Source organism: Urocitellus parryii, chromosome 1 (genome assembly GCF_045843805.1).
Source record: "Urocitellus parryii isolate mUroPar1 chromosome 1, mUroPar1.hap1, whole genome shotgun sequence".
Taxonomy (NCBI): Eukaryota; Metazoa; Chordata; class Mammalia; order Rodentia; family Sciuridae; genus Urocitellus; species Urocitellus parryii.
The window spans coordinates 241,381,906-241,397,753 of NC_135531.1; the positions used below are offsets into that span (position 1 = coordinate 241,381,906).

At 36.1% G+C, this 15,848-nt stretch overlaps 1 protein-coding gene across 1 annotated transcript in view; it reads right to left on the reverse strand.

Moving 5' to 3' along the window:
• Nucleotides 1–15,848, reverse strand: part of Stat4 (signal transducer and activator of transcription 4) — a 90,502-nt gene that overhangs the window by 37,298 nt on the left and 37,356 nt on the right. The window contains exons 3-4 of the mRNA XM_026389047.2: nucleotides 3,810–3,908; nucleotides 1,660–1,752 (exon numbers count right to left, since the gene is read on the reverse strand). Coding sequence (XP_026244832.1) covers nucleotides 1,660–1,752; nucleotides 3,810–3,908 — 192 coding nt within the window. The remainder of the gene's footprint in view (nucleotides 1–1,659; nucleotides 1,753–3,809; nucleotides 3,909–15,848) is intronic.

Consider the following 15,848-nt stretch of genomic DNA (forward strand, 5'->3'; position numbering starts at 1 on the left):
GTTCAATCCTCAACACTACATAAAAATAAAATAAAGATTTTGTGTTCACCTATAACTAAAAAATATAAAATAAAAATAAAAATTTTTATTTGGGGTCAAAGTCTGAATTTGAGTCACAACTCCATGATTTGTGTAAGAACTTCGAGCAAATGTTTTTGCACTTCACTTTCTTCATCTGTAAAATGGGGTAGGGCAGACTAGGGGAGGGAGGAAGGTGAATAACAATAACTACCCTCATGATAATTAAGATCACAGGAGTAAATGAGTAATAAGATCACATGAGTTAAACTGCTCATAATAGTGCCATGTTCCAAACACACAATCTATAAGCTTTAGCCATGATTACTCTTCTCCCTGCTTGTTAACTCTAAAGTGATGTTCTTGACAGTTCTAAATCTTAGAAAAGAAACAAAGTCAGAGTTACTGACTACGAAGTATATTGTCTACATAACAACAATAGCTAAGACTTTTGGAGTCAACTTGGCTCTGCCTCAACCTTATATACATCCTTCTTTCAGCCACAGGCAAAGTAACTTATTTCCACTTTCCTCAGAGGATGTCCAGGCACAAAAATCATAGTAATAAAGACTCAAGCTAGAATTAAAATCCAGTCTAGTCTAGCTTCAAAGTCTTCACTATTTCTTTTCACTACATTTCAATACCACTCGCGGCTTTTAATTTTAGTACTAAATTTTGGAAGGAGCAACAAACGTTGGAAGGCTGTAGGTAACTAAAAGTCAGGGAACCCACATACTGGGAAAACGTAACCAAATAAAATACGATAGCTTTAAAGTAGAGGTATATGACAGCTCCATGTTTTGAACTCAAAATTAATTAAAAGCTAAAAGAAGGCAATATCTTTCAGAATCTTCTAATGCAAAGCATATCAAAAGGAATGAAAAATATATTAAATTATAACTCCAAAAAGTCAATGCTGAGGTAATTAAAAGGCTTTCAGATATTGTTTTCTGAAAACTGCCAGCAATAACCTGCAAAAGCTCTCTTGATGTCTGAGAACCCTTATAGGAGTATCATGTACCAAAACATTCCACAGAGAGATGGAGTTTCTGGACTAAGTGGGGCAAGTGCATTGATGGGGAAAGTACTGCTTTGCCTCTATGTTAGGCAAGTCTTCCTGGGAGCAGAGCTAGGATCAGGATAAGGTACCTGGGATTTATGGAGGGAGTGCTAGGAGAATGGACATGCAGGAGAGGGACAGAGAGGGGCAAGGAGCTAAGAAAGCACATGGTCTTCACTGCAGTCTGCTTTGGTTTGATCCCATAAGAAAACCAGGAGTATGATCTGCACCATATTCCAATATGAGGCAAGGGGTCCTGGCCTTTCCTCCCATTCAATCAGTCATTTCTCAAGGCAGCCCAGAACTCTGTAAAGGCAAAGGGAACACTCAAAGGGATGATGCATGGACCTGGGGAAATGATCTGGTTAGGGATCCAAAGGGTGGGCGCTTCTGTTGTACCAGGCTTCTCAGGAGTTAAAAAGAGTTTGAGGGGCTGAGGATGTAATTCCATGGTAGAGCACTTGCCTAGCAGGCTCAAGGCCCTAGGTTTGATTTTCAGTGTAGATTCAGAGGAAGGTGCACAGCTAACTGTGGGAGAAGAGAGGCTGCCCTTTCTAGACGTCTCAAAAGGTCTCACTCACCTGCACACTGTTTTTAATGGCAGACACTTTGTGCTCCACATTCCTCTGTCTTTCTGAAACTGAAGAACTTTGTAAGGATTTCTCCAGAGGTCCCTGGAAAGAGTAAATCTGGGAATTTCACTCATGTTGATAAAGTTGATTTATAATAAATGCCATATATATACTATATACTTTGGGTCAGTTTGATATAGAATATTACCCAGCCACTAAATCTATGCTCATCGGCATTGTGTGCTTAGCACACAGAGGGTCCAGGTTCAATTCCCAGCATAACAACAACAAAATCATGCTACAAAAATATATTTAATGACAAACAGCATTAAATTTTAAGGAACTGAGCAGATTATAAAACCCTCCATATGGATAGATACATGAATATGATCTCAATTGCTTATGTTTGTATATAGGTATTATATATGCTTTTATTCACAAATGTATGAATATATACAAAGATATCTAGACTCAAGTACCTATGATTGGAAGAAGACACACACCAAAATGTTATCAGTATATTACCTGTGAATACTGAAATTGCAGATGATTGTATGATTTTTAAAATGTTCCTAATTTTCTAGAGCAGATCTTCATTCCTTAGATTTTACAAAACCAATACGTGTAATTTAAAAATCAGCATAGAGAAATTACAATAAGTTGGACTTAAATTCACAACTGAGGATGTCCAGCCTGCTTTTATGGGATTTAGAACAAAAGGAGTTTACTAAAGAAAATGTAAAAATATGAGTCTGGTTAAGCACAAATACCAAGCAACTTCTCCAAGCACCACTTCATAGCCACTCTAGATCTGACACTGAGTATGTTCCTCAGATGGAAAGCTCTATAGGCAGCTAGAAGGGAGAGTGAGACATGCAGGAAGCCCCTTCACCTCACAATCCAGTGGGAAACAATGGTTAGGTTGATGACGCCATACCCAAACCCACAGCAAATCAGTGGAGGGACCTCAAGTGCAATCCATGTGCTTGACTCTTGGTCAGGTGCTTTTCACCTACACCACATTCTTCAGCTTGGTAAAGACTTTATAAAATTCCCTTTCTCTCATTTTGGTCTCTATTACTTGTCTACTTAGCTGAAATTTAAAAACTAGTGCTTCTTTCATGGTAATATATGGTACTGGCAGATTGTTCAGAGTGACATATATGAGCATTCACTCAAATTTAATATTTGTCATTGAGATGAACAACTAATACACACACATACACACACACACACACACACACACGACTAGAGATTAAAGGGATACAAAAAGGACTGCCAAGAATGTATATGAGAACATCATGTATTCATGATGGCTTCTTAATTTTTAATCAAAAGACATTCAATCAAACTGAATGCACTTTAGAAACTTACTACAATGTTTAAATTAAATGAAAATGGCACTATCTTTCATATCTTCCACTAAAGCTATAACTTGGCAATAACTAAGCCTGAGAATGGTTAATAGTTAAAAAGATATGTTTATTAAACCTTCAAAAATAAATGTAGCGATATGATTTATTAAATCATGAAAAATGTCATTTGGAAAATTATTTATATTTTCTCTTCTTTTTCTAATAATTAACTGAAAAAGTATTTCTTAAAGGCTTCATTTATCTTTCTTCTTTGATGGGGGCTCTGAGGTCATTCAGATAGAGGGATAAAATATAACCTAAATAATACATCGGGAGAAAAGTACATTCAATCAATCAACAAGCAAGTATATTTATGGCGTTTCTTTGGGACAAAATTTCTGCTGGTGAACAAGTTTAGATATATGAGGTAGGGAACAGGAAAGTACAGGAGGGTTTTAGTCAAGATCAGTCTGCAAAGATAGATGTAGCTGTGGAAGCAGAGTCCAAACTGTTAATTAGAAATTCAGGTGGTTACTATATTCCTAGATTGCTAGCCAGAGTGTGGCTAGTGGAAGCAGAAAAGAATGTCTAGGGAAGATTCTAGAAAGAAACTCTGGAGAGACTTGGTAATTATCTCAACATGGAGGAGAGCAAAGGAATTACTAAAGACTGTGATTGCAAATGATGGAAAAAAAGGTCAGCACCACTCACGGGTGGAAGAAGCTGGTTTAGTAGTTAAAAACTTCTGTTGCACAGAAATTGAGTTCAAGGTGATAGTGGGATCACAAGTTCAGAAAATATTACCTGGACAGGCATGTTGGCTGCAGCCAATATTCTCCTCTCTTCCCTTAAACAGTTTGAAATAACCACAGCTACATGCATTGGATTTCCATGAAATTTTCCCTGAAAAAGAGTGAGCAAAAACAGCACAAGAGCTTAAGTATATTGCACAATAAGGAGACATCCCTGTTTGAAAATAAATAATCTCCCAATAAGCATGTGAAATTAATTGGGATTTGTTCCAGTAATCTATTCCATTACAAAGTTACAGGAACTCATTGCAAAGGTAGACTCTTAACAAGAGCATATTGATCTCTTTGCCTGCAAAAAAATCACTTTTATTGATTAATCATTGTTCTTAACCACCTCTTTAGGAGATCTATCCTAAAGGGTCAGTTTATTTTGGGTGTAGGGCAGATTTTAAATACAGGAGTTATTTCCCTGTGAATTATCATGAACAAGGGTGGGCCTAGCCATGCACTTGTTAATTCTGTGCTTCAACGCTTAAAACATTAATTTTTGTCCTTATTTAGTGGTGTTCATATTGACTAACTCATAACTATATTAGGATACTCAAGTGAAACTGTAGTCACATTTCAGCAACAATATTTGTATGACATCTAAGCTACCACATCCTTTATTGCCAAGGTTAATGGTGCAGATATTGTTAACTGGCAACCCATGGGCCTAATTTGGCCATCAGGTACATGTTGTAAATTAAAATACTTGGATCTCTTCAGGGGCATTATGTACCACCCACAGTTGCCATAGTGCCCCCAATGAGTGAGCCCAGCACTCATTTATCTTACAAACAAGGCCTCCTCTGAGTTTTCTAGCCTTAATTTACAGAACTAATTGGAATAACACTATTATTTTAGTCGTGTTAAACTTCTTTACTCAACTTTTTCCAAGGCAAGATTAGCAGAAGGCATAGTAGACAAATGCACTAATTTAGTTTCCCTCTACCCTCCTCTCTGAAGGTGGTACTAAACCCACAAAATGGACAAAGGTCAATAGCAGGAAAAATAAAATAACAATCCACAAAGTAGAAAATTAACAATTAATCAAAAGTAGATTATGCAGACTGGCAAAACAAAGGGTATCTCTATGGGAAAAAAATGAGGTTAGTAGTTAAATACACATTTTTATGGTTGTGACTGCTGACACAATTTTATCAGATGATGCATGTTAATTAACACGTCTATTTGTAAAGTGAGGGTAAATACCAACTCTCTGGATTCTTGCTCTTCAATGTCCTGCAGTTTTTAAAACTATTTTTTTCTCTATTAACCTGAAATCTTCAAAAGAAAACAACGAAAATGAATTGACTGAAACTCAGAAGTCAAAGAAATGAAAATGATCCTATTTATTAAGCCCAGATTCTATGTCTCTGATTGTTGATGTTGGCAATTTCAGATTCTCTATTAGAATTTACTCCTGTTGTTAATTTTCCCATCTATTGATTTTTTTCCCCTGTAACCTGCATTTAACTTCCTAAAAAAAGCTGTGTTTTCTCACTTTGATTTCAATTTACTTTTAAAAAAAATGGCATCATTAAAAAGAAAGGGCTCTCTCTTCCTAGGGCTCATTTGGAAGCTCAGTTATTAACGTAAACTTGAGAACTCATCCTAAGATGGGGAGAGTTCTCTAACACCTCAAGAATTACCACTCTTGGTCTTTATTTTTCTCACTGCTGTGGAATATTTCCTTGATCATTCAGATACTATCTTTCAACATTCTCAGCTTTGTTGCACACTTTTCCATTTTCCTCTCTTACTTAAAATTCTTTTACCTTCCTTTTCAGATTCAGTTTCCCCCAGATCTTGAGAGATTAAATGACTCATTTTTTTTTCCTTTGTTAAGAGCCAGGAATCAACATTGTTTTTATCTAGGATGTCTTTTTCATTTTTTTAATTGCATTTTCTTAGTGCCTCCCTTAAACGTATCTGACAAAACACTTTATAAAAAATTGATCACTGTGGACTCAATATCAATACCAGAGATGTACTCATGTTCACCTTTGAGTAGTTACTAAGTACATGGATCTTCAACAGCAAGAAAACAAACCCCAAGGTGTGGGCTGGTGGGAAAAAGGAAGAAAAAGGAAGCTGGAGAAAGAGAAACTACCCCTTTCAGTTGCGTGTGGGTCTCTCAGGCATCTTTTCTGCAGCTGTCTTCCACTCTCTGTCTAGTTCTCACACTCTCTTCTAGGCTGAACAGAAATTTTAATTATAGTATAAGTCGTAGTGTTTTTTTATGATGTGTTCAAGGAATCTTTCCCTAAACTGCAGTCATGGAGATTTTTTTCCTATGATATTTAAGTCTTCGTGATTTTTGTCATTAATTATAATTCACTTGGAGCTTGTTAGTAACGAGAGGTTCCTTCACTTTTTTTTTTCTTTCGTGTAGATACATAGTTCCACCAACATTTAGTGAACATTCTCTTCTTTCCTGACTGCTTGCTGTGCCTTGGTCAAAAACCAAGTGTCTGTATGTGGGTGAGGTTTTTTTTTCTGGACTCTTTTCCATCTCAGCCTTATATCTGTGCTTTATCAACAGATTATCTTTATGATTGTACTTTTGTAATAAGTTCTGATGTCAATCAAGTAAAATAGGTTTTATTTGCATTTCCATATTCATTTTAGAATCAGCTTGTTAAGCTACACCCCCCCTTACACACACACACATCCATGTTGAGAATTCAGTATTAAGTCTTTAGACAAATGTGGAGAGATTTGGCATGTTTATAATTGTGTTCTAATCCAATTACTTATACATTCTTCAGTGTCTCTATTAAACATTATAATTTTTTTCACATAGAGATCTTAAATATCTTTTGTTAAGGTTATTTCTATGTAGTGGGTTTTTTCCAGCACTGAAATAAATTATATCTTTTCTAATTGTTTGTTGCATATATATAATATATATGTATAAATGATCTTGTATATTTATTTTTAATTCAGCAAACTTGCTAAACTCTTATTCTAATGATGTATTTCAAATTTTTGCCATTTTTAAGATTTTATCTGTAGGTTCTTTTGAATTTTCTGTATACACAAATTATACCTTGTGCAAATATTGATAAAATTTTCCTCGTTTTCAATCATTCAGTTTTCACCAGGATTTCACCTCTATTCTAAGACTTATTTAGAAATGTTAATTTACAAACATATGGATATTCCACTTTTTAATAAAAGCTGATTTCTAGCATAATTTAAATTTTTTCTTACTGCATGTTAATTGTATGGAATAATGGGTTGATCAGAATACAGATTCTGAATGACTTCAATCACTTTATATTTGTTGAGAACTTGCTTTGTGGCCGAGCACATGGATATTTTATAAAAGTTTTATGTTAACTTGTAAAGAATGTGGATTCAGCTGCTGTTAGGTATGAATATTTTATACAGTTGCATTGAATCAAATTTGTTAATGGTTTTGTTTAAATTTCTACATTCTTGTTGATTTGTTTTTGCCTGATCAATTAATGAAAGGATTATGTTTAAAGCTCCTTTGTGAATTTTTCTCTTTGTGCCTCTGTCAGACACATTTAGTTATGTATTATGGAAGAATAAAATGTTTGAACTGATTTTTATCACTAATAATACATTTTACCTGGAAGCAAAAATATGAACTAAGACATAATACAGTGTTTTTCCTTACTGAGAGAACTTTTATGGGTATAGATATTTAATCATATGTCAGTATTGTACATATATAAAAGGGCAAATATACATAAAATAAGTAAGTTAATATATTCCTAAAACTTCTTAGAGTTCAATTTTTCTAAATCTCTTTTAAATTCAGGCTTCCATATTTTTTTTTTCACAAAATACTGTTTTGCAGGCCACCGTGAATGTCAGTGACACATTATTTCTTTAGAGTATGTCCAACAATTGTTCCCATTCTGTAAGTTGTGATGCTGCTACTTTCTTGATCTTACCAGCAGTTCTCAACAGAAGGTTCCAGGTAAGAACCAGGACTCACATTCCTTCTGCAAATGGTTCTTAAATGGTTTGTTGACTGAAACCTTGAAGGTCGTGGTCTAGTAACAGTGTTGTGTTCAGCAGTCATATCACTTTACTTTTACCTGAGATCATTACTTAACTTTCAGATAGATGTCCATGAAATCATTGAGAACTTGAATATATTGTAGTGGCACCACCCCCTCCTCCACAGAAAATCTTAATTTAGCTTCTCCAGAAATCTTCACCATAATTGATTTTAGGGCTATGAGCAGAAGAGTCTCTACAAAAGAGTTCAATGTAGGTAAACTTCCTATTTTCCTGTTGCTCTATTACTTAGCCACTGGCCTGAAAAAAATCAGCACTCCAGGTGCTGAACACCTGTTTTCCTAGTTTTTTACAAACATTTATCCAGGATAGTAGTTTGTAAAAGTGTGTTTGCAAATGCAAACAGATCCTTTAACAAGGCCTCTGGCCTTGAGCTGAGCTTCACAGAGATGTTTACATGTCTAAGGTAAGAGAAGTTACCAATTGGGTTCCATGGTAACAGCTGGCAGGGGTTGGAAGAAAGGGGAGAAGAAGCTATCCCCTTCTCAGGCATTGTCCTTTAAGGGTAACTTGCTCAGAACAGTGAAAGAGCGAGCTGCTTTTATGTGAACTTTTGCAAACTGTGAACTTCTGAGCCCTTCCCCTTACATGCTGGGTATAAAGTTTCTGAAACTACCTGAACTTGAGGTTCAGGGGATTCATTGATTACAGCGCAAGCTGTACCCTCTGAACCTGGCTGCAGCCAAATAAAACTATTTCCTGCTATCTTAGGTGCCCTGCCTCATCTGTCCCCTACAATAATATAGTAGGGTCCCCAGATGTCAGTTCCAGAAGACTTCTAATCAGTCTTCCATCAGCTCAGCCACCATCCACATGCTATAATGGCTCACTCTTAACACCTTTGAAGAAGGTCTTGTTCTTAGATATTGTTTTAAACTTTAAAATTAAATATAGTAGCAACTCCAGTAGTCAGCAGTCAGACATACAGCCACAGTGGTACACTGCTTCGTAACCCAAACTCACACTCTCATCCCCTAAAGACCTTTCTGCATTGACATGGTAGCTTTAGGTCTTCCAAGGCAAAATGACCTTCCACCTGTCTGCATTACTTGCTGGACTGAGCACATACTTTCATTTCTCCCCAGTGTTGTTATGCTGAAAGTTCAGAACATTCTGTTCATTCACAGGATGTTTCAGATGAATTAATGTTGTACATCTTAATGATAATGCTGAGCAATGCATGATTCACGTTTTATTGTGCTGATTTCTTTAACTATTATAAGGACCTGGCAATTTCTGTTGCCACTCTTACTTTGGGCATCCATTTCAGTCATAAAATATGACTTCATCTACTTGTGGGTCATTTTTTTTCCATCCTGTAAAGCACTTTATTGTTGCTTTCCAAGAAAATACGAAATTTAAGATCATTCGTTGAATAACAAATATTTGTTAAACAGATACCAAATTTGTCCCCTGCTGATTTGTTAACATCCCATTCTGTAAACATGGTGACTATTTGTTTCAACCCTCAATCATAGTGTTATATTTGGATGACATTCTAAATAGCAATTAAACTCAACATGTGTTATAACAACAGTGCATTTAATTCAACTGCAGTGACAACAACATGAGTAACAATGACCCAGTTTCACATCACAGGCAATAACCATGACATTGTCATTGCCACATGGCAACAGCAATTAAGAGTCTTTTTGATTATAGGATGCATTCTGATTTGAGTGATGTTAAAATGCTAGCAAAAAAGATGACTATAATACTACAATCAATATTACTTTATGCTAAATTCCTTGGCTTTCCTTCCAATTTCCTTTCTACCTAATTTCTAAATTTGACTTATCATTAAAGAACGACTAGTATGTCTGCTTTTTTCCTTCAAAAGGTCCAAAGAGTATCAGAGAAGTAACAAATGTGAGAAAGCCTACTCAAAATAATCTCCATTTGGGTGGCACAGAGCCTGAGTGCTTTCCCCTTGACATGATCCTCTTGAAAATGCAGACACATTGGGAGAGTCTGCACCACACTTAACTAACGTCCTTTGCGTTGTAAGGAATTTATCAGATGTTGCTTTCTGACTGCTATACCCTGACGCTGGATTCAGAAGATCCCCCAAAGCTCAAGGCAATAGTGACCAAAGGAGGATTTTGAAGAGACACATACCTACTACTGTCTTGGTTTGAGTTCCTCCAAAGACTGACCCTGAGTCACGTATTCCAGTGCAAGTAGTTTCAGTGAGAATTTATTCCAAAAAACAGAGGAGTGGACCAGTAAGACAGGAAGAGAAGGCCATGGGTATGCTATCAAGCCATTTGCTAAGCTGGGCTGGAAATCCCAGGAAATCTATGGAACATGGACTTTGAGTTATCTACCCAGGGATTTTGGGAACTGGAGTATTTTTACATCAGCTATTATCATATACTACCAGTCCTGAAGAAAAAAATAAAGTGAAGATGCTGGCAGTTGGAATTCTATTCCACGGAACTAATATGATGAGGCCAAGAAGACGTGGTCAGCATAGCTGGCAATGACTGTCAAACACACACCCAAAGGCACAGACTGTGAGAGAAAAACTGATTAGGGAAACTTCATTGACATTGAAATTGTCTGCTCTACAACACATTGTTAAAGAATGAAAAGGCAAGTCATAGGCTTGGGGAAAATATTTGTAAGAGACATATCTTATAAAGAACTCTTGTCCAAAACATAAATTTTTAAGTCAAAAATAAGAAAGCAAACTCAATTTAAAAATGGGCTGAACACAATTTAACTGAACAGACACTTCTCAAAAGAAGTACAAATGGCTAATAATTATATTTTAAAAATGTGCAATATCTTTAGCCATCAGGGAAATGCAAATCAAAACTACATTGGGATTCTGCATCATTCCAGACCGAAAAGCAACCATCAAGAATACAAAAAATCATAAATGATTGTGAGGATTTGGGGAAAAAGGAACTCTTATACATGGTAGGAATATCAACTAGTATGACCACTGTGAAAATTAGTATGGAGGTTCCTCAGAAGACTAAAAATAGAACTATACCATATGATCCAACTATATCACTCCTTGGAATATACTAGTAGGAATTAAAGTTAGCACACTATAGAGGTACCTGGCTACCCATGTTTATTTGTGACACAGTTCACAATATCCAAGTTATAGACTCAGCCTAGATGCCTATCCAAGATGAATGGATAAAGAAAGTAGGTTATATATTCACAATGGAGTATTATCAGACATAAATCATGTAACTCACAGGAAAATGGATGGACCTGGAGATCATAAAGTTAAGCAAAATAAGGCCAAACTGAAAAACAAGTATCTCACATTTTCCCTCATATATGAAATTTAAGGGAAAGACAGGAGAGCAACAAACAGACTATTGGAGAGGAGGAGGAAGAACAAGAGGGTGAGGTAAAATAAGGGTGAAGAAGGGGAATCGGCGGTGGATATGATCAAAGTGTGCTTTTGCATGTACAAAAATGCCACAATGAAACCCATTACTCTATATAACTAAAATGCACTAGAAGTAATTTAAAAGCAATGGGCCAAACATTTTAGCAGACACCTTACCACAGGAGATGTAGGATGGCAAATAAACATTTGAAAAGATTTTCTAAATCATGTATTATAAAAGGAATCGTAAACTGAAACAATGAGATAACACTACACATCTATTGGAATAACCAAAATCCAAAACATCAATACCACAAAATACCAACAAGGATATGAAGCCACACAGTCTCTTATTCATTGCTGGTGGGAATATAAAATGATGCAGACATCCTGGAGATCAGCTTGGCAGTTTCTTATAAAACTAAACATACTCTTACTACCACAGGATCCAATAATCACCCTCCTTGGTATTTACCCCAAAGAATTGAAAACTAATTTCCATACAAAAACCTGCACATGAATATTTATAGTAGCTTTATGCATGACTGTTGAAATTTGGGGAGCAGCCAAGATGTCCTTCAGCTAAGGAATGGATAGATGAACTATTGTACATCCAGACAATGTATAATATTATTCAGTGCTAAAGAGAAGTGAGTTACCAAGCCATGGAGACACGGAGGAGACTTAAATGCACATTACTAAGCGAAAGAAGTCAATCTCAAATCATAATGTATTCAACCGTACAATGTTTAGAAAAAGTCAAAACTATTCAGAAAATACAAATGTCAGTGGTTGCCAGGGTTTAGGAGACAAGGAGGGACAAATGTGTGGAACACAGGAGCTTGGCAGGGCAGTAAAACTACCTTGTATGATACCAATATAGAATAATCATATCAATACATGTTAAAACCCATAGAAATGTGTGAACCCTAATGTAAACAAAACACTTAAATTAATAATAATATTGATTCATCAACTGTAAAAAAAAAATACACCACACTAATGTAGACGTAGGAAAAACTGGTGGGAGAGGAAGGCTAAGGAAGTATATGGATAACCCTACTTTCTCCTCAATTTTTCAGGAAACTTAAGACTGCTTTAAAAAATTAATCTTTGGGCTGGAGATGTAGCTCAGTGGTAGAGCACTTATTTAACAGGCTCAAGGCCATGGATTCAATTTCCAGGATTGCAAAAAATAAACAAATAAAAATAAATATTAGCTCATGGTGCAGACCTATAATTCCTACTACTCAAGAAGCTGAGGCAGAAGAATCCCAAGTTTATGAAATAAAATATAAAAAAGTACTGGGGATGTAGCTCAGTGGTTAAACAACAACAACAACAACAACAACAACAACCAGGTTCATTCCTAGTACCAAATAATAAAAACTAAATTTTTTTAAAAAATCATCTTACTAAAGTTACTGTTTCTGCTTACCCTCCTTATGAATGAATGAATTCAAAGTTACATGCCTCCCTCATGTAAAGTTAGCTTGAAATTCCCTCAACACAACAATGTTTTCTTGACAAAAGAGAGGTGAGGCAAAGATTATCAGTAGATACACATTATTGAATGCTGGATCATTTATGCCAGTAATAGTACTTACATCTTAAACTAGCTAAAAATTAGCTTCAGGTATATCAGCTGATTTTTTTAAGAAAGTACTTTTTACCTTTTTTTCCCCCCCAGTACTGGGGATTGAACCCTCGGGTGGCTCCACCATTAAGCTTCACCTGCAGCCCTTTCTCTTCTGCTAAGTTTCCCAGGCTGGCCTTGAACTTGCAATCCTCCTGCCTCAGCCTCCCAAGTCACTGGGATGACAGGGGTGCACCACCACTCCTGGTAAGAAATTACTTCTTAAAGGCATCAAGTATTCTTCAGTAAATTCTGAGCAATCCAAGTACAATGTTCTGTCTGTAAAGACTTACCCCATCATAGACTATTGCTTTGCAAGGAGCTGGAGAGCCCTCTGTGCAATGTTGGGGGACCTGGTTTTGTGGCTCAGTTACCAGCTGTGCAATTTTAGGTAAGTGACTTCTTAATCTTCACTGCTTTAGTTGCCTATTAGTCGTCAGGATAATAATACTTGTCATTCATCACTGAGTAATGGTGAGGAGCATGCCAGATAATTGAGAAAGAGCCCTGCAACTTGGAAGCACTCTATAAATATGAGTATTTTCTGGGTTGCCTCATGGTGGTGTTAGAAGAGTTTAAAAGCTGTACGTGGTCAATCAACAAAAAAACAGAAGAGACAATCTTCCCATTAGCTTCACAGAAATGATCAAAATTCATAATAAAGCCATTGGAGTAAGCCTGAGTTGTGTTCCAGGAAATATATTTATATGAACATAAAAGAAACTCCAGAAAAAAGTAAGACAATGTATTTGGGGTTTTTTAAAATGTTAGACAGTGGGGACTTTCCTGGTATTTCTTGAGGACTAACCTGCACATGCACACAAATACACTGAAAGCTGCTTTGAAAAAAAATTAACTTGTAAAAGCTCATTAGAAATAATAATACTGATATTTCACTGAGAACCATTTACATAATCTTTGGAAGAGAATCATTAACACTACACTTTCTTCACAAACTCTCACCAGGGACTGTTTTTGGTAATGGGATTGGGGAATGGATATTTTCACTTTTTCTTCGATTTTTTTTTATTGTTAGAATTTCTTTTAAATAATTAACCATGTGCTACTTTTGTGATCAAAAATAAACAGGAGGGTTAAAATACACATATCTTTCTTATTAGATTTCTCTATTTACTCAATTTATACAAATATTTTTGTAAAAGATAAACACTGGCTTTGAAAATTTGTCACTCCAGGGCAAAGGGAACAGAATTGAACCTGATAAGACCATTATGATGACTAAAATTCAATGCTCATAGAGAATTTGCAGCATTGTAAGTAAGAGATAAATTACTTAATTCAAAATGACAGGAGAATATAGTGATGCTAACAAGCTCTATTAGCTTCTATGTTTGAACACACCAGTAACAGAACCTGCCTGAGCACCTATTATGTGCAGGGTGTTACAGGTTTTGTTTCTAACCCAACAATAGACTGTGAGGCACATATCAGAAAGCCCCAATGTTGTGTCATTTGGGAAAAGTTATGGGACTAAGAAATCAAGAAACAGGAATGCCTCAAACTACATGTTTCTCATTCTACAAACATTCACTTTCCAAATCAATTCTGGCTTTTTAAAAATTGATTCTTTCTGGATAGCATCTTCAACAAATGGTGCTGGGAAAACTGGAAATCCATATTCAAAAAAATGAAATTGAATCCCTTTCTCTCACCATGCACAAAAATTAACTCAAAATGAATCAAGGATCTAGGAATCAAACCAGAGACTCTGCGTCTAATAGAAGAAAAGTTGGCCTTAATCTCCATCACGTGGGTTAGGCCCCAAATTCCTTAATAAGACACCTATAGCACAAGAGTTAAAACCAACAATCAAAAATGGGATGAATTCAAACTAAAAAGTTTTTTTCTCAGCAAGAGAAATAATATGTGAGGTGAATAGGGAGCCTACATCCTGGGAACAAATTTTTACCCCTCACACATCAGATAGACCTCTAATCTCTAGGGTATACAAAGAACTCAAAAAGTTAAATAACAAAAAAAAAAAACCCAAATATCCCAATCAACAAATGGGCCAAGGACCTGAACAGACACTTCTCAGAAGAGGATATACAATCAATCAAAAAAATACACGAAAAAATGCTCACCATCTCTAGCAATCAGAGAAATGCAAATTAAAACTACTCTAAGATACCATCTCACTCCAGTAAGAATGGCAGCCATTATGAAGTCAAACAACAACAAGTGCTGGCAAGGATGTGAGGAAAAAGATACACTTATACATTGCTGGTGGGACTGCAAATTGGTGCAGCCAATTTGGAAAGCAGTATGGAGATTCCTTGGAAAGCTGGGAATGGAACCACCATATGACCCAGCTATTCCTCTTCTCGGACTATACCCAAAAGACCTAAAAAGAGCATACTACAGGAACACAGCCACATCAATGTTTATAGCAGCACAATTCACAATAGCTAGACTGTGGAACCAACCTAGATGCCCTTCAATGGATGAATGGATAAAAAAAATGTGGCATATATACACAATGGGATATTATTTAGCACTAAAAAATACAAGATCATGGCATTTGCAGGGAAATGGATGGCATTAGAGCAGATTATGCTAAGTGAAGTTAGACAATCCCTAAAAAAAAAATGCCAAATGTCTTCTCTGATATAAAGGGGGTGACTCAAAATAGGGTAGGGAGGAAGAGCATGAGAAGAAGATTACCTCTAGATAGGGAAGAGAAATGAGTTAATGTCTCTTCCTATCCAAAGAATGGGCTTGCTTCACTAGTTGTAAAAGCAATGAAATCCTAAAGTTTATTGTTCCATTCCTGTATTGCAAATCACTGATTGTGTAGACATCCAGAATGGGCCCACTGTGTCACCCTTGTAGGAGTTGGGGCTAATGAAGAACTTACACAAACAAACATGGACCTCTGACTATGGCTTTTTCTATGAATAATAATGCCTCTTTTCTCTAATCCAGAAGTCTCCTGTCTTTTTCTAGCACTCGTAAAGTTAACTTGTTAGCTTGAGAGG